This window comes from Oryx dammah, unplaced genomic scaffold (genome assembly GCF_014754425.2).
Source record: "Oryx dammah isolate SB20612 unplaced genomic scaffold, SCBI_Odam_1.1 HiC_scaffold_29, whole genome shotgun sequence".
Classification (NCBI taxonomy): Eukaryota; Metazoa; Chordata; class Mammalia; order Artiodactyla; family Bovidae; genus Oryx; species Oryx dammah.
Genome location: NW_024070213.1, coordinates 83,540,087 through 83,560,669, shown reverse-complemented (window position 1 = coordinate 83,560,669; position 20,583 = coordinate 83,540,087). Strand labels below are relative to the sequence as shown.

General features: G+C 41.1%; 1 protein-coding gene across 2 annotated transcripts; it reads left to right on the top strand.

The window, feature by feature from the left end:
• Positions 1-4,659: 4,659 nt before the first annotated feature.
• Positions 4,660-18,998, top strand: LOC120857925 (sodium-coupled neutral amino acid transporter 2). 2 transcript variants are annotated; one of them, XM_040233820.1, is made up of 16 exons: positions 4,660-4,951; positions 6,089-6,286; positions 6,568-6,649; positions 6,798-6,913; positions 9,825-9,898; positions 9,988-10,080; positions 10,211-10,292; positions 11,695-11,777; positions 12,167-12,225; positions 12,317-12,484; positions 12,854-12,933; positions 13,048-13,148; positions 13,733-13,857; positions 14,209-14,353; positions 14,464-14,561; positions 15,983-18,998. In XM_040233820.1, the coding sequence occupies exons 2-16, from the start codon at positions 6,171-6,173 to the stop codon at positions 16,079-16,081; spliced, it is 1,521 nt and encodes a 506-aa protein (XP_040089754.1). In that variant the 5' UTR covers positions 4,660-4,951; positions 6,089-6,170; the 3' UTR covers positions 16,082-18,998. The 2 variants fall into 2 exon arrangements, with proteins under 2 accessions (XP_040089754.1, XP_040089755.1); XM_040233821.1 differs by lacking the exon at positions 6,798-6,913 and having other exon boundaries at positions 4,670-4,951.
• Positions 18,999-20,583: the final 1,585 nt, after the last annotated feature.

The window sequence follows — 20,583 nt, the reverse complement described above, 5'->3', positions numbered from 1 at the left end:
CATGTCATGAGGACACCAGTCGGGCTTGTGAAGAAGCCTTCTTGGAGGAGAGTCAACTGGCCAGTACCAACTTGCCAGCAGGTGAGTGTGTGAGCTTAGAAGCAGATCTTTCAGCCCTAGTCAGGCCCTCAGATAACTATACATATAGTTGTCAGATTACTACAACCTCATAAGAGATTCCAAGCTAAAACACACAACTGAGTTGCTCTCGAATTTCTGATTCATACAAAGTTTGAGAGTTTCAGCCACTGAGTTTTGCAATAATTTGTTCCACAGCAATTACTACCTAGTAGAGTACCCTTTGATACCAGAAAAATGTGCCAAGGTCACCAGGGTGCTCATAGTTAATACTATTTTGGGGGGCTTAGGAGCTGTCTTAAAAACAACCCTGGAAAGAACTAACATAAAATCAAGTAAATGGACAACACAAAAATAAGTGCCACAAAAAGATATGGTAAAAGTACAATGTTCAAAATAGAATGAGACCACTTTCAAATGGGAGTATCAAAGAAAAATTGATTTAAGGTGGGTCTCAAAGGAAAAAGTTTAGATACATAGTAACAGCAGGGACAAGGAGGTATAAGAATATTCCAAGCAGTGGGTATCACTTAAATGAGAAATGGTTTCTAGTGAGAACAGTGGCAAAAGCATAAGGTATAAGAAGGGAAATGTATTAGTTACCTATGGCCAGTAATAAACTATAGCAAAACTTAGTGGTGTAAAATGATACACATTTATTATTGCTTATTTCCGTGGGTCAGGAATCCAGGCTGGGCTTAGTTGGGTCCTCTCACGAATGTATTAGCTGGGGCTGCAGTCATCTCAGGGTTCAACTGGGCAGGATCAGCTTCCATGCTTACTCTTGTGACTTGGCAGGCCTCCCTGGGCTGTTGTCAGAGACTTACTTCCTTGCCCTGGGGGCATCTCTGTAGGACAGTTCACAAGATGGCAGCTGGTTTCCCTCAAAGCAAATGAGGGAGACAGCAAGAGAGAACAAGATGGAAGCCAGAACTCTTTGTAACCTAATCTTAGAAGTAACATACCATTGCTTTGCTGAATAGAAGCACATCACTAGGTCCAATCCACATTCAAGGAAAGGGGGTTACAAATAAGTATGAATATCAAGTGAGGTTCGTTGAGGTCCATCTCAGAAGCTACCTACAACAAGAAATAGTAGGGGATCAGGGTGGAAATAAAGGCTAGTGCCAGACTTTCCAGATGGCTTGATGGGTTAAGAATCCAGCTACAGGGCAGGAGACACAGGAGACGTGGGTTCAGTCCCCAGGACAGGAAGATCCCCTGGAGAAGGGCATGGCAACCCACTCCAGGATTCTTGCCTGGAGAATCCCATGGACAGAGAAGCCTTGTGGGCTACAGCCCTCGGGCTCGCAAAGAGTTGGACACGACTGAAGCAACTGAGCACGCACGCAGGCCACAGACTAGTGCCACATCAGAGAGAGCCATGAAAGCCAACCTGAGAACGGCTGGACACGAGGGATGCGTGCCTGCATGCTCAGTTGTGTCTAACTCTTTGGGACCGTGTGGACTGTAGCCCGCCAGGCTCCTCTGTCCATGGAATTCTCCAGGCAAGAAGACTAAAGTGGGTTGCCATTTCCTACCCCAGGGCTCTTCCAGACCAAGGAATCAAACCCATGTCTCTTGTGTCTCCTGCTTTGGCAGACTGATTCTTTAGCAGTGTGCCACCTGGGAAGTCCCATAAAGGGTAGAGAGAACCAATATAATGTTTGAGCCCACTTCAAGCAAACTGAAATGCTGGATGAATAAAATTTTGAGGACCATCCTAAATATGATCTTGTTCAACCACAGGTTAGGAAACAATTCACTAGAACCCTTAGAAACAGACCCGCTCTATTTTTATCAGGTGATAAAGGTCAAATAATTCTACAGAAGAAAGCTACTCACCCTCCTTAAAAACTGCTACCAAACTATCTTGACAATGTAGTGCATTTCCGAAAATCCAGAGTTGACAACTTATATTTGTGATTATGTCCCTGTCTTTACTCTCACTAGCTTTCAAAATTCTTTGATCCCAGTTCACAGTATGAAACAGATTTTACATCATAACTCAGGATATATACATATTTATACATAATCAAAAGTAAAGTTTTATAGATTAGTACTTAGCATTTCCATGTATGGCGTACTGAAATTTTAAATTCTATTTGTACTATTGAATTAAAGGGGAAAAAAGTGTAGTAATCCACTGAATGGATCGGATCACTATCGACTCCTGGGGCCCACTCTGCAGTTTGAAAGGCACTGTTCTGCTAAACATTCGCTTAGGAACAGAGCAAAATCGTAGCACTTCTGACCAACAAGAATTTGGCAATTTAGTTTCCCAGAAATTGGGTCAGGGTACTATGTCCCATGCACTCTAGCCTAGGGCAAAATCTCAAACACATGAGGCCTCACTTGGAAGCCACTTGAGCGATCAGATATGCTTCAGACTGGCCTTTGAAAACATGAATCAAACTTGCCAATGGAAAAATCGATGTTTCAACACCTCCAACTCTTTTTTTGTCATTTACTGTTCAGGTTCTTGTCATAGAGAAATCAAAACAAGATTACAGCCCTCCCCCCAACACACACACACACACACACACACATACACACACACACACACAGACACGAGTCAAATTTAAAGGTTCCCTTAAGCATGCACTATAATGAAAGTGAAAATTAGTCACTCAGTCACGTTCTACTCTGCAATCTCATGGACTATAGCTTACCAGGCTCCTCTGTCCATTGAATTCTCCAGGCAAGAATACTGGAAAGGGTGGCCATTTCCTTCCCCAGAGGGTCTTCCGACCCAGGGATTGAACCCCGGGTCTCCCGCATTGGAGCCCTTTTGAGCCCCCACTTTACCTTTTGAGCCATCTCTTTACTGTTTGAGCCACCAAAGGAAGCCCCTGCACTATAATACATGCCACCAAAAAATTCAACTGACAAGAGAACTGGTCTGAGAGTAGGACTTGCCAACCACAGTCACTTCAGACTATGCAGGGGACTGAACTGGATGAAGAAGTGACTGAAGACCTTTTGATTTTCGTCAGTTGAAACTTGACAGTAAGGAACTTTCAAGGAGTCCTCCCTAACCCACTATTAAGATTGCTGTCCAGTCTAGAAGAGTTGATCAGTGTTATCGGGGAATTTGTGTGAAAGTCACAATTGTGTATCAAATGCCAAACTTGCCCTGGCGTGCTCACAGTCTCCTTGGTAGGACAAGACCACAAACCTGAACAATTTTGGGTACAAGACAGCATAGGTTCTAAAACGTTTTCACCACACGGTTTAGAAAACAGTCCTTGCAATAAGAGGGCTGAGGAAGGAAGCCTTCCAGAGGCTCAGTGACTAAGCCCTGAGTGACGGCGATGGGAAGTTGGGTACTAAAGTAAGAGTATTGTTTAGGTGAGACTGGTCTGACCAGTTGAAGGGGTTGGGAAGAAAGGAGTGTAAAGTGGAATTGGGTCCTCCCATGTCAATCATACACACTGGTGCAGGCCAAGGGCACCCGCAGCCTCACGTGTCATGGAAACAGACAGTTGTACAGATTTCCTCAGGAAAACACAGAAAGCAAAAATTGTGATCACACCCAACCCTGCTCAGTCTCTCCCACGTCTCCAAAAGGAAGAGAGCAGTAGGTCAGGTCGTTTGTTTATTCATTCATTCAACCAACAATTCTCTCTCCTAAGAGGCCTTTGTTTCCAGCCTTTCCGGCAGCACCGAGTATTCCACAGCGAAGGGTCCCCCTAGTTGCCTGGCTCAGCAAGAACACATCCACACTGGAAGGGGAGCACCGGCATTCCAACGGAGGCAGTGCCTCTGTAAATAGGAGAGAAAGGCGAGGAGGGCGAGGAGAGCTCTTCATTTGGGGTGGTGGAATGAGCGAAACGTGTCCAGGAAGGAAAAACGGGATCCTATACCCCCTCGGAGGAGCCGAGTCCCCCACTGGGGACCCTTGCAAAGAGTCTGGCTTGCTGGGCAGGATGTCGCTTTACACTTCATAGGGTGTTCCGTGTCCGTACAAAAAGGATATCCCGATATGGAGCTGCCAACCGACCTAATCAGGCTAGTTCTGAAGAGTGAAAGCAGGTCTAGGAACGAGAAGAAAGAACGAGAACAGAAACCTACCACGGAGACTACATTGCTCCGTTGGCCCAAGAGTGCGAGAGAAAATCCCCCTGTAAATCATAAAAATAACATGCAGAAAAGCATTGGATGGGCGGGATGTGTCCCCAAAGAGCCTAGAGGAGAAAGGAAAGCCTGCTGGTAACTCGGACACGAGCATATTTGGAGAAAGAGCATATTTGGCACCAGTCTGGGCTGAAAGGGACAGATAGGGGAAAGCACGGGCGAGGGGAGGGGGTCTTTCAGGCTGACCAGAGTCGGCAAAGTGGAGTTAGCCTGGAAGGAGCGGGGGAGGAAGCAGGCGGGGCTGGGCTGCCTGATTCCGCCACCCGGGAGGGGCGCGGGGGGGCAGGGAGGCAGGGGGGCAAGGGGCGGGGCGGGTGCTGGGCGGGGCCTCGCGGGCCCCGGCTGGCCGGGGGCGGAGCCCAGGTGGTGTTGATATACAAAAAAGCAAGCTCCGGAGGCTGGGGCCCCGCCCATTGACGCGTCCTCCCGCTAAAACCCACCGCTCGCCCCGCTGCTCCAGAGCCGCGCGTCGCTGCCGTCCCGGAGCGCTTTTCTCGCACCGCCGCCAGCAGCCCGACCACGCGCTCCGCACACTCGCGCCTTTCCCTTCAGACGGCGGACGCCGGACGATTGGGGCGGCAACTTGCCATTTCCTTGTTTAATTAAAATTATTTTCCTGCTTCTTGTTGGGGTTTTCGTTTTGTTCTGTTTTTCTTTATGATTTTTGTTGACTGAGAAAAACTCACCGAAGTCTTTTGCGTGTTGTTTCCGGGATACAGGAGCCCAGACCACCAAGGTAACGCGCGCGGGGGCGTCTGTGCAAAAGCCGCGGGGACCGGGCGGGAGTGGGGGAGGGGCCTCCGGGAGGGGCCGCGGCGGGAAGGCAGCTGAGGATGTCGTTTCTTCCCGGGGAGGGCGTTTTCGGTTTGCTGGCCAGACTTCTATCCCGGCCTGCAGCGGGGGTCACTGTCTTCTTATGGGCGGGGGCGGGGCGCGGCGCGGGGGCCGTGTGCCCGCCGAGATCGGAGCCGCATCTTCCCGTTAGGGGGAGGGGAAGCCAGCCAGGCTCGCGGTTCCACTGCGACAAGTCTGGTGACTGATTTGAGTTAATAAAAATTAAATCCATGGGTCTTGGAATTTGGGGGAGGGCGGATGTGGGTTCGAGCTTTTAATGTAGCAGAGGCCACGATTGGGGAAGACATACCGGGAACGTTTGACAATCGGCGATCGATATTGCATCAGTTTCCTTTCCGGGCATAGGAGGGGCCGGCCGGGCGAAGAGCTTGCGAGTCAAATGCCAGTGGACGGGTGTGCTCGAGGGCACGGGCGTGCGCGTGTAAACAAACCCTCGGCGCTCTGCGCGCCCTCTGCTCCTCTTCTCGGGAGAAAACTAGTGTCCGCCCTAACGCCCCCTTCGAGTCTGTCTGCCGCAGAGGCATTTCCCCATCTGGGGGCTCCAGGCGTAAAAGGATTACGCGGCATTGCTATTGTAAATGCTGGAAACGGGGAGCTGTGTGCCTGGGCTACATGCAGTGCACACCTAGCCAAATATCTGGGTGGGATGTGTGCCCTGCGTGCCTGTGCACGACCAAGGAGGCTGCGGGAAAAGCGATACAGAGCTCCCCCCACGTCCCTTTCGTAAAACTTGGGCTAATAGAGAGGGCAAAACGTTAAATTGCGCGGGAGAGGGTCCTTAGGGTCCCGGGGGGCGCGGGTCTCAGCGGGCGCAGCGTTGCGGTGGGACCATCTTTGTTCTCGGCGGCTCCGCGGTCTGTACTTTTCCGCCCCTCGGCGCGCTCCCCCGCCCCTCGCGCTCGGCTGGTACTTTTCCACTCGCCTGGCGGGGGATGAATCAGCCGCGCTGCGCCTCCCGGCGGTGTCACGTGACCAGGGCGGGCTCTGCAGTCCTGACGCGCCGCCTCTACCTTCACAGGCAGCCGCGCGGGCTTGTGCGTCTCCAAGGACAAAAGGAACCCAGCACTACTCTCAGCGTCCGATTCCTCCCGCTGCCCAACATGAAGAAAGCTGAAATGGGAAGGTTCAATATTTCCCCAGATGAGGACAGCAGCAGCTATAGTTCCAACAGCGATTTCAACTACTCCTACCCCACCAAACAAGCTGCTCTGAAAAGGTGGGAGATGTGTGCGCTTTTAAAAACGGCTTGTGTGCATCGGAAGTTCTTTACGTAGAATTCTGTTGCTTAAAATTAGTGTAGCATTTGGAGAGAGCGTGTAATCTCTGGAACATTATCTGGTTGTTGTATGGGAACACGCCTTCAGGTTGTGTGAAAGTCGACTACTACTTAATATGCATTTAAATTGTGTGACAGCTAAACGCGGGGGCGTTTTGTGTTGAAGCATTCCTTTGTGTATTTCAACCAATTTAGGATTTTTTTGTTTTTCTGTTTTGTAGCCATTATGCCGATGTAGATCCTGAAAACCAGAACTTTTTACTTGAATCGAATTTGGGGAAGAAGAAGTATGAAACTGACTTTGTAAGTTAAAAATAATCATTTGTGTTTCTGTGGCTTTATGGAGTAAAAGAATAGTTTTATTTTTAGATTTCAAGTCTAACTTGCCCAAAGCTGGTTTTCTCCATTTAATTATTGTTATATGTTTGGTTATCCTTTTCCCTCTATGTAGCATCCAGGTACTACTTCCTTTGGAATGTCAGTATTTAATCTGAGCAATGCGATTGTGGGCAGTGGAATCCTTGGGCTTTCTTATGCCATGGCTAATACTGGAATTGCTCTTTTTATGTAAGTATGTGTAAGTAGTGAGTCTGCCATGCAGGGCAGTTAATATGATGATACAGCATATATTTTGGCTCCAGAGACTGAATTTACAGTTGCAGTAATTGACTTAATCATTTGCTTAAAATTTAAAATGTGAGAAATCCAAAAATCACTTTATTCTGCTACATAACTGCATGATATCAAAAAAGTCAATTAGGGAAAATTAGGACAACTCTTAAAACTAATAATTCAAAAAGTCTTTGAGTTGGAGGGAATAAAGTTGAATAGGGATCGGGTATTTATAAAGAACTGTGGATGAATCCAGGGTAAAATTTTTACTCTGGCAAACTTTGAAGCAAGAAATATTTTAAAAGCATGGTACCTTCAACTCCGTTTCGTAAATTGACAGTCTCCCCAAGGACCTGTGGCCTCTTATGTACATAAGGAAAACAACTTATTATTTTTTTTAATATACAGGGTGTGATGGTATTTGTCTAACCTAGAACAGGTTTAAGAAAAGTGAGTCATAATTTTCTGGACACCAAAAAACAACCCATATGTGATTTTTTTTGTCTCAATTTTTGGGGTTGTTTTTTTTTTTAATCCATGTCTGTGTGATTACCACAACAAAATATGACTACTTTAAAAAATATCTGCTTTGAATTGCTTTATTTTTTTTTGTCCTTAGTTGTCTAGTTAGAATTAGTTACTCCCTGTGCTTTCCCACGTGAATACCTAGAATAGGATTTTGTAGCAGGAGAAGACTTTCAAACAGTGCTTTTTAACCATTTTAGGGTCACTGACTCTTGGAGAATATAAAACTATGGACCTTATTTCCAGGAAAAAGGCATAAAAGAAAAATACCTGTGATTTTGAGTATATGTTTCAGTGATGTTTGTATCATAGCTACTAAGATTGGGCTACAGTGGACTCCTGGTTAAGGCACTTTCTTTTTAGGGTGATTTACTGTGCAGACGAAGAAACCACATATACACAGAACATGGAATTCTCTCTTTGCTAAAGTCTTATTTTAGTTAGCTGACTGGTGCCTTCTACTCAAGTTATTTTTTTCTAGCAGAAGAGAATGTTCTGAAAAGAAAAGCAAGCCTTTGCAAAACTCTGCTTTGTGGTGAAATTCCACATGTGTTAAGTGTGGCTTTGAGCACTAGAAGCTAGGATTCACTCACCCTGCTTCATGAGCCATGAGGCTTTTTGAGGTCTAAGACCAAGAGCCAGGAATTTACATAGAAAGAACCCTAGAGTTTTCAAAGTTTTTAGTGGGGTATTTGAATGGCATCATTGTTAAATGTTTGAAACCCTTCCTAACTCTTCATGTAAAAACCAGAGGCAATTTTTAAATGCTTCCAGTGTGGTTGTGGTGCAGAATTTACATGAGGTAAAATGCTACCTTTGTTTCATAAAATAACTCAGAATTCTGCTATGTTACCTTTGCACTTTTGAAATTATTTATACTTTAATAGTGTTTGGATGTTTGATTATTCAATAAATGGCTAAATAATATCACAAACGCTAAAGTGAGTTTTAAATCCATCACTCTTTTACATGGTATATGTAGAGGTATAAAGGTAAATGGTCCAAAAGCCTCATGGCTGCCCTCATCTGGTTAAACAACTCTGTAGCTTGCCCTATAAAGTAGACCCGGTCTTGACATTGAAAGTGACCTCAAAGGTTATGGAGTCTGTTCATTCCTCATTGTCTTCTCTATGTAAAAGAGTGTTAGCACACTTTTGACATTGTTTTTGATTAAGCCATGCTTTGTTGAGTTAGCGATGAGGCTGATGGTGTCATTGCTACTGCAGATTAGACACCATTAAACTTTTGGCATTGGAACGGCAGCTTAATACCACCATCTATGTTTAACTAACAGACATCTATTTCTTTGCCAGACCTTATATGGTACTTTAATCAATTTGCCATTTCAGAATTTGGAAAATGTGACTGTCATCTTGTTTGCAGAGTCTTCCATGAGTTTCCCTGATTTTGATTTTTTGTTGTTGTTGTTGGCTCATTTTAATAAAAAGAAATTTGTTTTTCTCAGCTTGCCTGGTGGGGAGGAAAGGAAAGCTGGAATGAGAGAATGTGTGCCCTAAAGGAAAACTTAGTGACTGAGTAGAGAACGTTTAGTTCTTTTCTATTCGTTTCTTTTTTTTCTCCTGTTCCATCCAAGCGAAAGGACTGAGGGAGGAGACAACCAGTCTCACTGATAGATTGCTTGTTCTCACACAGACATTGTTTAACTTTGTGACAATGCTGGGCTTGTCTTCCATACTATGGGGCGCAATATAGTGTATGGTCACAGTAGTTACTCCACTGATGTGTGCTGATGATACCCATCAGTTTTACAAATAACTGATGACAGTTTTTGTAAAGCTGACCCTGACACTTAGTGTATATCATCCCTCCTTCCTTCATATAGTCCCATTCCTATGCTTACCTATATGGTTCAAGGGAACTCCAGACCTTTCCTGAACTTGTCTCAGTTGGATTTCCCAAGTAACTGGCAAGTGTTAAAGCCATTTTATAGGTATAGGAACTATTACAACACAAAGAAGTAGCAAGTACATAATTAATTACCACAGTAGCAGAATCAAAATATAAGTCTTATAAAACTCTTCCACTGGAAAGTTACAGTCTTTCCAGTGTCTCCCGGCACCTTTGGTTCAGTGGGTGGACCCTGTTCATAACCAGGACTGTAGAGCTATCACCTGAGACATGATACAGTCTTGTTTAGGGAGGTAAGAGAGCTTGTTGACTCTCTAGCCAAAAGAGTGAACACACATCATAGGGGTCATTCTGTCTAGCAAAAATATTAGGACAAGTTTTGTATTTAATGTTTAAATGAAGTCAAAAGGAATTGTCTTTTAGGTATAGACATGCTTATGTATAACCCTGTACCTTTTTTTTCTCTCATCAGAATTCTGTTGACATTTGTGTCAATATTTTCCCTGTATTCTGTTCATCTCCTTTTGAAGACTGCCAATGAAGGAGGTATGGTAGCACTCTATATTTCTAAAACAATTACGCCTGTCGTGATTTTCTTTCTCTCCCTTCATGCGTCTGTGTTCTTTAAATTATAGGGTCTTTATTATATGAACAGCTGGGACATAAAGCATTTGGAATGGTTGGGAAGCTCACAGCATCTGGATCCATTACAATGCAGAACATTGGAGGTGAGAGTGTTTAAAAGACGATTTGGGTATAGTTTTTTGCTCTTTATGTAGCAGAGAGTGGTGACACGCTACTTTTGGTGTCACATGCAACATTTTGCACTTGTAATGGTATAATTTTGTTTTCCTCCAGCTATGTCAAGCTACCTCTTCATAGTGAAATATGAGTTACCTTTGGTGATCCAGGCATTAATGAACATTGAAGATACAAATGGGTAGGTGCTAAGTAAGGTTACTCATAAGAAACAATTGCAGTCTAAAATGATTAGATACATTTTATCAAAGTTGGATACAAAATGATTATCAGTAAATTATTTTTTGTTAATATTCTTGTTGAAACTGACCAAGAAGTCCCCCAGAAACTGATTTGAACTTCGCAAAGGAAAGGCCAAGATAGTAGCTAGATAGTTAACTGAATAACAAATTTCAAATGTATGTATGTAAACAGGTTTTCTGAAACTACTTACTTTTTCTCTTTACTGTCCCCAGAAGATATAGTTGAATAACTTATACCCCAGCCTAAGTTTGGACTAACATTTTGAATTACATTAAAAGTCAATCCCTGTCTGATTTTTGTGAGTTGGAAAATCTGTTGAAAATGCAGAATACCAGAAAATATATGGCCATGCTGTAGAAACCTTGTCCTTCCAGCAGAGTTACTCATCTGAGCAGACTAACAGGTTTTTATCTAAAGTAAACATGAGGAAGGATAATGTACTTCCCTGCTTACATGCAGCTCATTATCTCAAAACAGAAAAGTGTGGTTATCTCTGCAGCATTTGAAACCTAATAAGCTGGTCTTTAAATGTTAGCTCTCTGTGGGGGATCTTTATTGCTAAAGTGAGCAGAGTTAGAATTGATAGGGCAATTAGAATTTGAAAATAAGTGATTTAAAGCAAGGTGTAGTTGATTACCTAAAAAGGAAAAAGCATTGCTAAAACTTTCAGAGAGGTGCATAACATTTTCTCTGAGTTCAGAAGGGATCTTTTTACTGTTGGAGTCAAGGTGGGTCAAGGTGTCACAACATACTCTTGACAGCCTGAAATAAGCTCTTGTTTGGAAGGGACTGGGTTTTGTTATTTGTTTTTTGCCTATGTATTTTATAGAACTGTGAAAAAATTTCCTTGTTGAAATGTTTAGTAAGTACATTTGCTAACAAATGTCTGATAGAAACTTGTTTTAAAATTTCCTTGTTTCCAGCATTAAAACAATGTGCGCTAAAGCTATGACAAAGTTGGTGTACAATTTTCTAAAAATGCTTGAAGATAAGATTAACTGGCTTAACAGTGTCGCTTTGTTCCCTATGTTAGTATCAAGCCTTTAAGAAGCATTTTATGTTATGAAGCAGCTGGCAGCCTTCCCAGAGCAAACAGTGGGACAAAAATGATACTGTTTCAGACCCCGTTTCTAACCTGAGTGAATATTCACTGTTCCCACTAAGTTAGAAAGCTGTTCCTGCCTATGTGGGCTTTTTGAATAAGTGATAACTCTTTCCAACCTGTCTCTCTCTCTTTTTTATTTTTTTAAGTATAAAACGAGTGCTGTGAGAAGAAATATGTGTTATTTTGAGGATATTTGTGACTGGTTGTGACCTTGGTTTTCTTCTCTTTCATTCAGATTGTGGTATCTGAATGGTGACTATTTGGTTCTGCTGGTATCACTGGTGCTCATTCTTCCCTTGTCACTGCTGAGGAATTTAGGTGAGCAAATCCATCTCTAAAGAGAATCGAAATGAGCCCCACCAACTAGTTGGCTTTCTCTTAATAGAACTTAATGAGAGCTGAGTTAAAGAACCCCAAAAACACACCTTTGAGAATTGCATTCGTAACTTGCCAGTCTTCAAGAAATTCTCTACCAAAGGCCCAAGCACTTGGTTGCCATTTAGAACATCTTGTGCTTTATAAAAAATGCAAAAGGGATAGTTGTTAGCGATTTAGTTATTAGCAAATATTTTAAAGTAATTCTGTGTCTTGCTGTATAAGAATTAGAAATTTCATGTGTCCACACTGAAATCTTACAAACAGAATTGAGTCATATTTGCCCTAAACTTGATTTAGTAAATGAATCCCATGTTTTTTCCTCCTTATAGGATATTTGGGATACACCAGTGGCCTTTCCTTGCTGTGTATGATGTTCTTTCTGATTGTGGTAGGTATAATTTTTCTTTAAAGCTAAAGATTCTTTTTCTAAGCCCTGTCACATTATTCATTCTAACAAATGCAAAATAATATATTTTCAGGTGATTTGCAAGAAGTTTCAGATTTCTTGTCCTGCAGAAATTGCTTTTCTAGTTAATGAAACAGTAAACGGCAGCTTAACCCACCCAGCAACTTTTGTACCTGATGTGGGTTTCAATAGGACTGAAAGTGATTCCTGCCAACCGCGTTATTTTATCTTCAACTCACAGGTAACTATAATCATTTTGTTTTCAAAGAAAGATTTTAGGGAAGAAAATAGGGAAAATAACCCACTGGAAGTTTTAACATTCCCAAGGTAAAGGGAGATGAGGTAATAGCTTCCTTTTTAGGAAACATGGTTATTAGCTCATTATTGAGGACTGAGAAGAAGGTGTTGGTTTGTATCTTGTAACTGCCACATTCAGAAGTGAGAATATTGCTCACACCTAGTGAACAAATTAGAAGAGCTAATTAGGCAAGAAAACATTTTAAGCTTTGATTTCTAACATTAATGAGTATAAAATGTAAGTTGCAGAACTGTGATATCACATGAGTTTGTTACATCAGGATGTTAAGAAGGTTTTTACATTTTTTTGCAGACTGTCTATGCTGTACCAATTCTGACCTTTTCATTTGTCTGTCATCCTGCTATTCTTCCTATTTATGAAGAGCTTAAAGGGTGAGTGCTTTAGCAACTTCTATATAAATTAATTGGAAAAGCTGGAAAAATACTAGATTACTGCTTTAACTACCGCTATAATATGTATGTGTATTTTCCTTTGAATTTGTGCAGCCGCAGCCGTAGAAGAATGATGAATGTGTCCAAGATTTCCTTTTTTGCTATGTTTCTCATGTATCTGCTTGCTGCCCTCTTTGGATACCTGACGTTTTACGGTAAATAATGTCCAGTTTACAAAAAGGACACTTAGTGAAATGGAGTTCATACTTTGTATGTATAGTTCTGTCGCTTTAAATGCTCAGTCTGTTTCAGTATGTTTCCTATTTGTGGTGAGCAATTGAACCTAGAGTTTAGAATTCCCTGTAGCGTATATTGAATCAGTAATTTCTAGAGTACAGGCTCCAAAATCCACCGTTAGCCATATGATGGCATTTTTATATGTGATGTGCTTGCATCTAGGTTTATCCTGACTCTCCTCTCCCGTTCCCTTCAGATTATACAACACACATGCAGACTGTAAGCCAAACCCTGGGATTTAGCTATTTAGCTCCTGTTGTTTTTAATGGGGGTCATGTGGCTAAATCTCTCCTAGGTATTTAGAAAAATTTTCCTTCAATGTTATTTTAATTGCATTAACCCTAATTCCAAATTAATCTTATTAGCCTCTTAGTTTATGGTTGTTTTGTGAGTAGCTAATAACTTTGGTGCAGATAATAGCTGTAAGTTAGATTTTCTAACTAATCTCCAGAGAGAACAACACACATGAAGCATTTTTTCTTTTTTTTGTCTTTCTCTATAGAACATGTTGAGTCAGAATTGCTTCATACCTACTCTTCTGTCATGGAAACTGATATTCTGCTTCTCATTGTCCGTTTGGCTGTGTTGGTGGCTGTTACCCTGACAGTACCTGTCGTCATTTTCCCAGTAAGTGATCACCTGCTCTCTTTTCAGTAGGAATGAGTTGTTAGACATGAAGATTTGTGAGATTTTCATGTTCTGTAAGAAGAAAAACACTACTACAGCAGTATCAAGGGTTTTTGGTTTTTGAAAGGGTTGTTTTTATTTTAATGTTTTGTCCATCTTTAAAATACATCTTGGGATCTTTTCCCCATAATTCAGGATACAATAATCTTTCTAATGCTTAGATGTTTAGGAAAAGAGCAGTAGAGGAGGGGTACACTTTGAGTATTTAAATAGCTACTTGTTTCCTATTGTTTGTAGCTCTTTTTCATTGATTAAAGCTGCAGTTTTTATTTATTCACTTATTTTTTGCAGATCCGGAGTTCCGTAACTCATTTGCTGTGTGCATCAAAGGAGTTCAGTTGGTGGCGTCATAGTGTTATTACAGTGTCTATCTTGGTGTTTACCAATTTGCTGGTCATCTTTGTACCAAATATTAGGGATATCTTTGGTTTCATTGGTAAGTTTTAGGAAGTATCACAGTTGATTGAAATAACAGAAGTTTTAAAGTTAAAGAAATAGCAAGTGATTCATTGAATTCTTAAGAAATAGTCACTGCTGTTTTTACAGGTGCATCTGCAGCTGCTATGCTGATTTTTATTCTTCCATCTGCATTCTATATCAAGTTAGTGAAGAAAGAGCCTATGAAGTCTGTACAAAAGATTGGGGTGAGTGAGTTTATGACCAGAATAATAATAATAATGTAATGCCAAAGTTCCTCAACTGATTGTAATTTTAGTCTCCTAAATGTCATTTATTGTAGTTTCATTTTAAGTTTCTAATAAATATACCTATAACTTCACAGATAGAAGAATGGGGGAGGAGGGGAGAGATGGTTTGCCTTCTGATATGTATTCTTAAGTTTATTGAGAGAAAGTTACTAGATACTTTAGAAAAAGGAATAGAGGTTAAAAGTATAACCTTGACCACCTGCTGTGTGACAGGCACTTAAATAGGCCTGGAGTGTATAAAAGAGAAAAAAAGGGAGTATTTAGTCAAATGAAACTAACCATTTTCAAAGCAAAGCTCAAGTCGGGTCAGGGGGTTATTACACTATAAACTATAACAACTAATTTTACAAAGATTATGATATGTTAACCACAAATGATCCTGGTGGGGATACTTAAAAGAAAGGCTGCATTTCAGTCCATTTTCTCCACAACTGTTGTCTGACTGAAGTACTAGAAATGCTTATGAATCAACAACAGTTACCTTGTTTTACTCAGAATATCTGGTGTAGTAATTAAGAGTAGAATTAGAGTAGACCTATTCATGTCTCTTAGAAAAACCTCCAGCTTCATCTGAGGCTGTATTTTTAAGATAGATTCGATTTTAAAAGTTAAGATGCAAAATAATCAGTCCAGTTTTGTTGTGTGCAACAGTTTATTTAGTAAAGAAGATTTTTTTCTTTTGATACAACGGAATGAGAAGGGAAATTTTGAGAAGATTTTAAAGATACAGTAACTTAGTATTCTGTGGATAACCCCTTGATCATTCAGTGGCTTCCCTTGTGGCTCAGGTCATAAAGAGTCTTCCTGCAATGCAGGGGACCTGGGTTTGATCCCTGGGTTGGGAAGATCCCCTGGAGAAGGAAATGGCAACCCACTCCAGTATTCTTGCCTGGAAAATCCCATGAGCGGAGGAGCCTGGAAGACTACAGTCCATGGGGTCAAAAAGAGCTGGACACGGCTAAGCGACTTTCCTTACTTTGATCATTCAAGACAGTTTAATGAGCTAAACTGTAGCTCTGTGAAATAATACGGACACACTTTTAGGAATTTATTGTATGTGCTAATTCACTCAGTCCTGTCCAACTCTTTGGGACCCACTGACTGTTGCTCACCAGTGCAAATCCTGTGCCCATGGATTTCGCCAGGCAAGAGTACTGGAGTGGGTTGCCGTTTCCTAATCCTCCCAAACCAGGAATCAAACCCACATCTCGTGTCTCCTGCATTGGCAGGCGGGTTCTTTACCACTAGCGCCACCTGGGAGGCCCTTTAGAAATTATGAGCCTAGTTTTTAAAAGTAGAAGAATATTTAGCATACATGTTTGTTGCTTGCTAATCCATTTTCTCTGTGCTCACTGCAGGCTCTGTTCTTCCTGCTAAGTGGCATAGTGGTGATGACCGGAAGCATGGCCTTGATTGTGTTGGATTGGGTCCACAATGCCCCGGGAGGTGGCCATTAACCACCACCTCGAAAACTCCACAGTAGTCCATCTGATGCCAGTGTTGAGTCTACAGCTCTCAACTACTATGAAATTTCACCTAATGTTTTCAGTTTCACTTCCTTTTGAAGTGCAGATTCCTCGCTGGTTCTTCTGAGCGCAGAATAAGTGAACTCTTGTTTTGTTTTGTTTCGTTCTTAAAGAAACTATTCTGTATGGTAGAAATGGATATTAACACCAAACCACGAGTCTCGGGTTAACGGAAGTGACAATTTTATTCCATTCCAGAGAATGGACGAACTCTTAACTTTAATCAAGCCACATGTTTGGCTGTGTCATTGTTTAACTTGGATATTTTATGATTTTACTTGAATGTGCCTAATGGAACCATTCGATGTGAGAAATAATTCTTTTTAATTTACAGCAAAGTATTGAAATAACCATTGAGAAAAACACTATTATTTTTTTGTACCAAAAATATTCAAAGACCTCAGAAGCACTATTTTATTTTTTAAAAATTGCTTTTTTTGAACTTTATCCAAAAGCAGTTGTCAATTCCATGAAAAAAAAAATCATTGTTATTTAAAAACAATTACTACTAGTATTATGAAATGATTTGCCTTTTTGTAGGCATACTAAGCCAAATACTTTTTTTTATCCAAAATAATTTTTAGAGAAAATGATATAATGAAAAATTACACTGTAATTAGGAGCATTTTCCATTCAGACTTTACCTTTAAAGGACAACTGGTTGTTTGTGGCTACACCAAATCAGGTGAACTCTGTTCATCACTTTTCTTCTCTGTCCCCAAATACTTTTGTTCATTTAGACTCTGAAATATTTATGGCTTCAGTCTATTAGAATGGAAGATAATGCAGGTATTTCTGTGGGAAATAAAATAACTAATTTTGAGGTACCAAATAGTGCAATTGGGTAAAACAGGGTTTATTCAGTTGCATCTGCCTCCAGAGTTGGGTTGACAGCTCTGGATTTTTTTGGGCCAGCCCTTTTTTGGCATTGCTTCCAGAAGTGGAAAATGGGCATTTGATGGCTGTAGGCCAAAACTGTTCTATCCAGAGAGTACAGTACAACCTTTCATATGGCTCATCTGCTATGGAAGTGTGAATTACTTGACAATGTGTGGTTTAGTTGTGTTCATGTTTTGTCTACAGTAGAGGTCTAATTAATCCATAGGTCACACCTATATTTGGTATAAGTTCTCTTCATATAGGCCATTGGGTTTCTCATGCAGTAAGCTTTTTAAGAAAACTCACGTGCACTGCATTGTCATCTCATTCTTGTACAACGTAGAATTACTTGTTTACATCCAACAAATGGTTAGCTAGGGAAAACAGTGCAACCTGAGTGTAACTATTGGTCCGGCTGCATGATCACCCTTCCATTTCAATCCCAGTTAGAAGTGAAAAAATTACTTGGCTTTAAGAGCACATTTATTGTACGTCATGGTGTATGGTGAATATGTTATTAAATAATGTGGTACTTTGCTCATCAGGCATAATGTCTAAAATCTAATACACATAATTCCATTAGTGGTTGAGGGAAGCAAATAATGGAATCATCAATTGGTCATCTGACTGTAAGGTTGTTCTCTTGAACTTAACATTTTTAGTTTTAGGCAAGGGCCAGAAATGTGGCAGACATGATTTTTGTTACGCATTCTTGTATTATATGTGACTCAGTTGCAGACAAGATGTGTCTGTAGTCAGAGACCCTTGTGGAACTGAACTGGAAGACGTCTTGTAGTGCTCCATTGGGTGAAACCAATGGTCCATTTTTGTTTGTTTCTACAAAAATGAAAGTGGGGACCATCTTGAAAGGCAGTGAGAAGACGGATTCTACAGCACTGCTTTCATTCATTTGGGCTTTTGGCACTCCATTCGAATCCAGAACCTCACCTCTAGCTCAGACCAAGAATTGGCACTTCTGCTTGAATTCCTGGAAAGAATCGCTGGTTTTGTAACTTAAGACTTGCCTGGGAATACCTCTACAGTTTACATCCTTTTATTTGGGAGAAAATACCAAGGCAACCAGGAAGAAATGAAAAAAAAAAAAATCGATGTGGAAGGTTCCTCCAGTCCCCTGGCTGTTTGAGGTTCCAAATCAACTGCCAAGGGTAAATTTCATTGCATGATTTTCTTGGAGCTATCTTTGTCTACCTGGAGGTTCCTAAACAGTGAATTCCCAGTAATGAGCAGTCTTCAGTATTAAAACCACTGTCTTGTCACCTCATTTTGCATTACTGTCTTCCGTGGATGTTTCAGTTATAACTAATGTTATTTATAGAACAGCATTAATCCATTAAAGCTAACCTATTTTTCAATATTTATGATAATCTTATGTACATACAGTGTCTGTCCATATGTATTTGTAAATAGGTTGTATATAATATCAGGTTTGGGTCTTGGGTTGAAATGTATATATCCTTCCTTATAAGTTTCTTAACTGCATTTTGATGAATTCACATTATGTATCTATAAGAATTATCCCAAAAGTACCTGTACAGAGATTTCAAAACAAATTGACAAATTGTGTAAACACTAAAAATTTAAAATACTGTTAAAATTGTATTTGCAATAAGCAGACTACGTGAACAACACGTTTTTTCATGAAAACTTGGTGCAGGTTCAGAACTCTAAAATTTTCAATAAGGTCTAAAATTTCAAAATGTAGTAGCTATTAAAACATCACATTAAAACATGATTTAGTGTAATGAAATCAAATATGCTCTAGTGTGGTGGAAGACCTTTGAGAACCTGATTGTGGTAAGCTTTCTGTATATAATGTAAATATCCTCACTGTACTGTTATAGAGGCCAACAATTCCAGTAAGACTTGTTGGCAAAGAGTGCTACACGTTTCAATGAAACATTGTATGTTTGTTTTAACTGAACTAAAATAAATACATGCTTAATCCTGAGTAGCAGTGTTTTATTTAAAGCAGTGATAAGTCATGTCTGGTGTGTTTTGTAAGCACAGTAAGGTAGCACTTAGTAGGGGTTCATATAGTGTTAGTGATTATCATGAGGAAAAAATGGTCATCAAAAACATTTGCATACCAAGTATTTGCAGGAATGGAAAAAAATTTTTTTTAATCTGGAGGACCAAGTCTTAGGCCTGCTGTAAGTACATATAGTGCACAATAATCACACCTCGGGAGCTTTTTAATGTGCCACTGTCTGGGGACTCCAGGTCCAAGAACTAAGGTCCTGAATGGAATTCAATTTTCTGGAGCATGTGCCTATGGAGGCTGATCCCATGGGTCTGGAGGGCAGCCTGGAAGTTTTGTTTCCCCAGAAAAGTATCCAAGTGATTTCTGATGCATAAGTAAGGGGTGCTGAAATAGGCCTGGGAAGAAGTCAGGTGAGTTCAGCCCTTGTGAGAGGAAGGGCTGTGGCTGGAGAGAGATCAGACCAGCTGAAGGTTACCTGAGGGATGGACACTGAGGAAGGTTATTGACATACACAGGGTAGCTCGGGTGTGGCCTGCTGGTTGGTTGAAAGCTTGAGGCTTAGTGAAATATCCAAACAGGTGTGCCAGGGAGCGGTTCCAAAGACAAAGGGAACCTTAAATGTAAGAAATTTATATCCAGTTACATTGTGCAAGAGGGAAGGAAATAGTTTGTGTTTAGAAAGTACAGCAGAATTTGCATCATCTCAAGAACAAAGGACTAGCAGAGTTTCTAGTCATCTGAGAAGCTTTAATGGAACACCTGCTGTGTGCAAGTAACGTGCCCATGGAAAGAGGCTGGGGTAATGTGTCAGACTCAGGTTTTCACAGAATCCATAGTTTTCAATCACACCATTTTTAAAATCTAGTGAAATGATTTTAAGAAATACTAAACTCAGGATGCCAGTTTATTGATCTGAAATTTGAAATATATTTGGTGGGTGGGTCCCTTGAGATCAAATTTCAGCTCTACAGAGAGCCAGATATTTCCAGTAAGCTTGAGGAATAGCCAAGGAATAGAAAAATCCAGAGTTGTTTATCATCTTGGAAATACTCTTACCTAGAGAATTCATTTTAGTTCAGTTTCTGACAACAAAGTAAAGAAGATCCACTTAATTAACATAAGCAAGAATGATGGCAGAGACTTCCTGTCAAAGGTGGGAAACCAGCTGTCTACTGGAGCAGTGAGTGGCCTTGTTAAGAAGAACAACCTGATGGAGTCAATCTGCCAGGACTGGGAAGAAGGGACCGTTCTGTTATGGCTATAAAAGAAAGAGCTTGTCATGCCCACACCACCGCTGCTGCTGCTGCTGCTAAGTCGCTTCAGTCGTGTCTGACTCTGTGAGACCCCATAGACGGCAGCCCACCAGGCTCTGCCGTCCTTGGGATTCTCCAGACAAGAACACTGGAGTGGGTTGCCACTGCCTTCTCCGGCCCACACCACTGGACCTCTAGAAACTTTTATGAGGTTCATATGAAACACATTTTTATCACTTTCTAAAATAACATTAAAATATCCATTTGGTATTTGCATTGGACTGCATCAAAATAGTAGT

Excerpts from the sequence above, each read along its gene's own strand:
- LOC120857925 (XM_040233820.1), top strand. The coding sequence starts at position 6,171 with ATGAAGAAAGCTGAAATGGGAAGGTTCAATATTTCCCCAGATGAGGAC. Across the intron at positions 10,293-11,694 it reads AACATTGAAGATACAAATGG|ATTGTGGTATCTGAATGGTG; the intron begins GTAGGTGCTAAG and ends TCTTTCATTCAG. Across the intron at positions 14,562-15,982 it reads AGTCTGTACAAAAGATTGGG|GCTCTGTTCTTCCTGCTAAG; the intron begins GTGAGTGAGTTT and ends TGCTCACTGCAG.